This window comes from Lissotriton helveticus, chromosome 7 (genome assembly GCF_964261635.1).
Source record: "Lissotriton helveticus chromosome 7, aLisHel1.1, whole genome shotgun sequence".
Taxonomy (NCBI): Eukaryota; Metazoa; Chordata; class Amphibia; order Caudata; family Salamandridae; genus Lissotriton; species Lissotriton helveticus.
The window spans coordinates 1,908,441,111-1,908,447,691 of record NC_136068.1 but is presented as its reverse complement, the minus strand read 5'-3'; the positions used below and the strand labels follow the sequence as shown (position 1 = coordinate 1,908,447,691).

The following is a 6,581-nucleotide window of genomic DNA, read 5'->3' as shown; positions in this document are numbered from 1 at the left end:
ACTCCTTCAGAAAGTCTTTAAAGGCATGGCTGTTTAAGAGCAGTATGGCCTGTTAACATCTGCAAGATATATTTTTCAGCCTGCTTTGGGTTTGGTGGCTCAATGGACTAATGTGTCCACTACAGCTATCTGTGGTTGACCTCATGGCCACAGGTGCAAATCCCAGTGGGACCACTCAGCCTGTCATCCATCTGAGGTAAATAAAAAGAGTACCATTGGGTAACAATACACATCTGTTATTCAGCGCCAAAATGCCTCTGGGTGAACCTGAGCTTTATAAATACATATGTTTTGTTATGTTATGCTTCCAGTAACCTCTAGCACCAAGACGACTAGGCAATCACACGCTCTTTAGCCTACACAGCTGCACATACCCAGACAGGGCTGTTTCTCAGTCATTTTCAACTAGCTTAGGAGTAATTCAGTATCTTTGAGTGAAGTTGGCAACACTAGTGTTTTTCCCAGGCACCTGTGTTACACTTTCTTGACATAACGAAATAAGGAAATCCAGGCACCTGATGTTACTTGTTTCCTGACGTAGACGTGCCAATGTCCAGGAGTTTGGGGTGACGTAGCCACTTGGTGTCAGGATGGGAACATTCACAAATGGCTGTCTCCATTAATGGCACATACAAGATAATAGCATCATGTTTGGGGTTTAAGTGCCACAGTGGAATAGCACCACTTTTCATGATACCTAAGAGGCTGTGAGTGACAATCAAATGCAGGTGGTGAATATTTTGAGAGTCATATTGGGCCCTACATGAAGGCATGTTAAATAGGTAATATTTCTAGTGAAGAAAGGGATTGTCTCTTCTTTTGAAATACATTCATGCTAATATTTTAGAAAATAATTTTTTATTAATGAATAGTTGTGTAGTTGAGTCTTTGCTGTCTCAAGTAGTATACAGAAATTGATTGATTGACCAAATAACACATTCCACAAAAGAGATGAACACACCATTTTGTTCCATAATTTATTTTGCCTGCACAACAGTAGAGAGTCACATCAAGACATGAGTGTGGGGTTGGCCATTGCTTCTAGGAAATGTTGTTAGTTTGAAGCCACAGTGCTCTGAATCCAGTTGACGTAGTTGCAGACCTTGGTGTAAACTCCTGGGTAGTTTCTCTGAGCACATCCAATGCCCCAGGAGACCACACCCTGGAGCTGACCATTGCAGACCACTGGGCCACCGGAATCACCCTGAAAGAAAGAAGGCAAAGTTCAATTGATAAACCATAAGTATACATATAATACTATAAGTGATCACAAATACTTTGATCAATAAAGTGCATCCTCAGTGCACATACCCATCAGCATCAAATAATGAAATCATAGCTGGAGCCATCCCACAGGTGTGAATACGGGCAGAAAGGGTACAGCTCTGTTAATAGTTGTTTTGGCATGTACATAATTAGTTTAATCATTGCATCCTTTTCATGAAATGCATTTTTTTAAATAACACACAGAGTTCGTACTTAATGAACAAACATAGCATTGCATTGAATTATCACAGACAGTGAGTTACTAATTTTAGTTGAATGTTGTGAGACAAATTCTGCACTTCAACTGCACATTCAATAATGAAGTTCAGAATGTAATTACTGAGCACTGAGTGACGTGGCATCAGTCAGGAGGGAGGGGTGAGAGGGAGCTCTAAACACAGAGGTGGTGGAAGCAGAAAAGGATTTTGAACCTGGCTAGAGAGTGGCTGACCTAAACTTTAGAAAGGAGCACTCTGAGGCTGGTAGTCACAAGAGATGGTCAATTAGTCATGGTCCAATAGGTTGCATGTGGTGACCTCTGAACTCTTCTATCAGCAAGTCGTCCTTAAATGCCCAGGCTCCCACCCCTCAAATATCTGCTAAAGACTTTACAGAGTTGTGAAATGCTGGTAAATGTCCTTAACTTGTTTTGTCTTCAAAGGTGAGTAAATGTTTGCTGTTAATTAACTCTCTTTTGTGGAGGTCTGTCTCTCATAATCTGTTAAACATTCTTTAATATCTTAGTTCTGTCACTGAACCAAACATGCTGCAGATGATATGTAAGAAACACATTAGACTGTCACATACCTGGCAAGAGTCCTTTCCGCCTTCAAGGTATCCTGCGCAGAACATGTTGTTGGTGATCTGCCCTGGGTAGGAGCTGGTGCATTGGCTGGTGGGCAGGATTGGGGCATTCAGGCACTGCAGGGTGTTGGGGTAGTTTGCTGAGGAAAAGTGGAAAACAAATTCATTTATGTTGGCAATAAAAATATATCAATTTTTGTCCTGCACAACACGTGTCCTACTGTATTCTTTTGGTTTCAATAATTTATAATGAGAATTATAACTGCACAAGAAAACATCTAAATAATCAAGAGGATAAGATACCTTGTGGTGAATCCTTCAGGATTTGATATTGTGCATTACAGTAAATTGTAGGACTTTTTTTTCCCTTTTTCTCCATTTCCTCTATCCTTTTTGGAGAGCTTAGAACCAGCAAAAATACAGTACACAATTTTGTTATTATTATTTTGCTTTCCTGACATACATTGTTTGCTAGTGTAGGGTGGTATTGGTTACCCGAACTTCTAAAAAGTGAATGGACTTTACAATTAAAGCCTAAAAACCTTCTATTGAATGTTGATCTGACTTAATTGGAACTGGTGATCAACAATATGAGATTGCTCTTGGATGAATTCTGGCCGTGTGCACTACCTTAGTGAATTACCAGTACGGTATTGACCTGCTATTTATGAGTGACATGCATATCATCCCCCACTTGAAGTTCTTGTTAAAGATAAATCCTTGGCTCCTTGACTACTTACAGCCACTGCCGGACGTGTTGCCCCACCCTGAGATCAGACACTGGGTTCCAGATGCAGGACAGCCTGACGGGAGGGCGACGGCCTTGACGTAGCTGTTGAGAGTCGCGGCTCTGGACAGCTTGATCAGCATGATGTCATTGTCCAGGTTCCTGGAGCTGTAGTTGGGATGTCTGATGACCTTGGTGGAATCAATGAACTGTTCGGTTCCTTCATTTGATGCAATGTTGTGCTCTCCAAGCCTCACATTGATACGCCTGGAACACACAGATAGATGCATGATTTAACATCACATGGATTTAGGACAAGACACAGGATTTAAAATGAGCTGTGAGAGAACAAGGCAAGGCCTTTCTTATTCACTGTTCAAAAAACATCTTTACACAGTGTATGGTTTGTCTTGCTCCTAATCAATTGCACATTAGAACTTCATTCCATGAAATCTAATCTGTTTATTGCAGTGGAGTGGGTGTCATTCAATTCTGCTCATGTGAGTTCAAATTAAGTCAGACAATGTTGCCTGCTTTGACTAAAAGAAGATTTCCCAACGTGGCTCGAGTTCGCAAAGGGAGGATCAATGTTCGGCCTAACCTAATTACAATCCAATAACTTTATGATTTAAATAGTCCTGCTCAACAATGTAATAACATACATATATTCTCATATGTTCCCACATGTAGGATGACCTCTCATGGTCTCTTTAGTTGTGACAACAATTGAGATGAAATTGTGAAATATAGTCAATGGCAATAGCAGTGATGCCACAGCAGTAAAAAAGGTTGCCACATATGTCTGTTTTTACAACCACTTCTTAGGCATATGGTTCCTCTGGTAAAATCATTGAAAGGTTCATTCACTAATAATTGTATTCATAATTCTGGACAAATAGGAATAAGGCCTGATAATAAGCTGACATAGAAACACTACTTTGGTACCGTTTGCAATTTATTAATGTCATTGATAATTGAATTTTTTTGTGACTGCTGAGCTTTGCTATATGGAACAAATGGAAACTTACGATTGGTAGCAGTGAGCAGCCGACACAACCCATTGGCTGTTGATGAGGGACCCGCCGCAGAAATGGTAGCCGACATTCAGGGACACCTGGTAAGGGAGGGCGTTCTTACCACAAGTGTAGCCCCCAACAATTTTATCATCATCATCAATGGGGAAAGCGGCTGAAGGAGAAGAAACAAATGACACAGGTGAATAACACTAACATACACAATACAGGCGCTAAGTAAACAGGTCAACAAAAGTTGTGTGTGTGTGGGTGTGTATGTGTGTGTTTGTGTGTGCGTGTGTGGGTATATACATATATGCTGAAATGCTTTTCAGTAAGATTGGCATACGTCTGGTGACATTGCTGCAGAAAACATCCACATTAACAGTTGCTGAAACTGCATACCACACTGCAGCATCACAAAACTTTTCCAAAAATTGCTAGTATCAGTTACATTAACAAAGCACATATCTCAATATTTTTATGTGTTTAACGTGAACTTTTCAATTCAATAATGTGCCATTCGAGAACCAAACATGACTCTCTAGGTCACAGAGCCAGTTTTCTGAAAGCTGAAATGGAGATTACTGTGCTGATGAAAATAAAATTGTTAACTTTGAAATGAAATGTCCTTCAATCTCTAACAATGAGAGCAAAGCCCTGCACCTACCAGCAGCTCCCAGGAGGGCACAGATCAGAAGGAACTTCATGGTGATCCTGTCAGCACTGGCAGTGGTGACTCCTCTGAAGGGACTCCAGATATTTATACCCAGCTAGACTGAGTTTTATCTGTTTCTTTCCAAGGATAACTCTATTTCTGTATTCAGCTCTTGATGTCATGGAAACTAAATACATGTAAGTTATCAAGAAATGCTCTTGAACAAGATAATGATTGGCTGCGCACCAAGGAGGGGTCCTTGATATTCCCCAAAAATCCATATGCTAAATTTTCTGAGATTCAGCTCAATACACAAAGGATCTACACCACACCAAGAGGAACGTTTGTAATTATACGAAATGTAGGAGGCTTCCAAGTGCATCATTTTTACAACAAAGTGCCTGTGATACTGTTACTTGGAATCTATTAATGCAATGAGTTGTATCATTCTGATTTCAGCCAACATATAATGCACATCACACACTAGTGAGCATGTGAGTAATTTCCTAATGCCATCTGCAGCACAATGACTGAGAAAAGTGTGGTGAATGAGCATTGAAGATTGAACATGGACATCAGAGTAAATTGTGAGAAGAGTGTGTTGTTATATTTATGGCAGTGGAGTGCTGTACATAGCACTAGGAAAAGTAGCCAACACAGATGTAAATATAGAAATTTACAATTTACAATTAGAACCCAGGTCATAATTAACACAGGATTAAAATAGCTTCACAGAAGGATATGGTGAGCTGGAAATGTGTTCATAGTGAAACAACACTGGGAAGAGGGAGACATTTCCTGAATTGCACTATTTGGGAAGCAAGTGTATTTTCAGAGTATTATTCCACATGCTGAGAAAGCTGGTGTGTGTGTTCCTTGTGGGCGTTTTGTTTTCCAGACTGGCAAGTGATGGGCTCCTAGGCGTGTGTGCGCCACCGGTCACATTGAGTAAAGTAGTCATGTTTACTCAAGTAGAGTGCCTCATAGACCAGCAATCCTTCAAGTGGATTATTTCTGGCAGAAAGAGGAAGCACCTGCAGGTTCCTTTTAAGATAGGGGAGATGTGCTCAAACATTCTTTTTTGCTTTGTGATTGACCCTGTCTCTTCATGTAGACCTGCTTTGATTGATATCAGTGAGGACTCCATGGGACCAATGAGTACCCTCTTTTCTCCTCTGATCGGAGGTAACCTGAGGGTCTTGACCATGCTCCAAAAGTCGGTAGAAGGGGAAAAATATGATTTTTGTATGTGGTAATGTCTGCTAAGCCATGCCGGTCATACCCTTTTCTTCATAGTGTATTTGAAGGACAAAGGGGTCAATGAGAAAATGCAGTAATATAGCAGAGGGTGCAACAAGGTGGAGAAGCCACTTGAGGACATATTATTGAGTGGCTCTAAGATTTAAGACTGGTTGATGTGTATTGCATTCATGGACACTGCACTAAACGCCTGAGGCTTGAGCCGGGCGGTCTTTCTTTTCTTTGCTCTTAGCATTTTTAATATTTGTGTGACTTGCCCTGTGTGTCCTTTCCCCCCCCCCTGCACCAGCGCGCCGATTTGCGCGTCGCTTAGCGCCTCACCGATTTGAGGGTGAAGGCTATGTTTTTAATTGTGATTTACCTACGATTACTAGAATAACTTTTGGCACTTACGTTATCCAGCGCTGCCTCCCCCTAGAGTGTCGGGCTGACATTAGGGCTGGTCCATCTGGGTCTCGGCCGGAATGACGGCAGCGGCCATCTTGGGTAGGGTTTCCCTCCCTTGGTGGACTGAGCCACCAGTATATAAACAGAGAAAACGTCCGATGCGCTTGGACACTGCACTAAACGCCTGAGGCTTGAGCCGGGCAGTCTTTCTTTTCTTTGCTCTTAGCATTTTTAATATTTGTGTGACTTGCCCTGTGTATCCTTTCCCCCCCCTGCACCAGCGTGCCGATTTGCGTGTCGCTTAGTGCCTCACCGATTTGAGGGTAAAGGCTATGTTTTTAATTGTGATTTAACTACAATTACTAGAATAACTTTTGACACTTACGTTATCCAGCGCTGCCTCCCCCTAGAGTGTCGGGCTGACATTAGGGCTGGTCCATCTGGGTCTCGGCCAGAGTGACGGCGG

General features: G+C 41.7%; 1 protein-coding gene across 1 annotated transcript; it reads right to left on the bottom strand.

The window, feature by feature from the left end:
- Window positions 1-1,054: 1,054 nt before the first annotated feature.
- On the bottom strand, window positions 1,055-4,617 carry LOC144770879 (trypsin-like). Its single transcript, XM_078655672.1, has 5 exons — window positions 4,481-4,617; window positions 3,826-3,985; window positions 2,811-3,064; window positions 2,074-2,210; window positions 1,055-1,204 (listed from the first exon to the last, which is right to left on the bottom strand). Exons 1-5 carry the CDS (start codon window positions 4,518-4,520, stop codon window positions 1,055-1,057), a joined length of 741 nt encoding a protein of 246 aa, XP_078511798.1. The 5' UTR covers window positions 4,521-4,617.
- Window positions 4,618-6,581: the final 1,964 nt, after the last annotated feature.

Coding starts and splice junctions, on each gene's coding strand:
- LOC144770879 (XM_078655672.1), bottom strand. CDS start 4,520: ATGAAGTTCCTTCTGATCTGTGCCCTCCTGGGAGCTGCTG. Junction 2,211..2,810: donor CAACACGTCCGGCAGTGGCT/GTAAGTAGTCAA, acceptor ACTTTTCCTCAG/CAAACTACCCCAACACCCTG. Junction 1,205..2,073: donor GCGGAAAGGACTCTTGCCAG/GTATGTGACAGT, acceptor TCTTTCTTTCAG/GGTGATTCCGGTGGCCCAGT.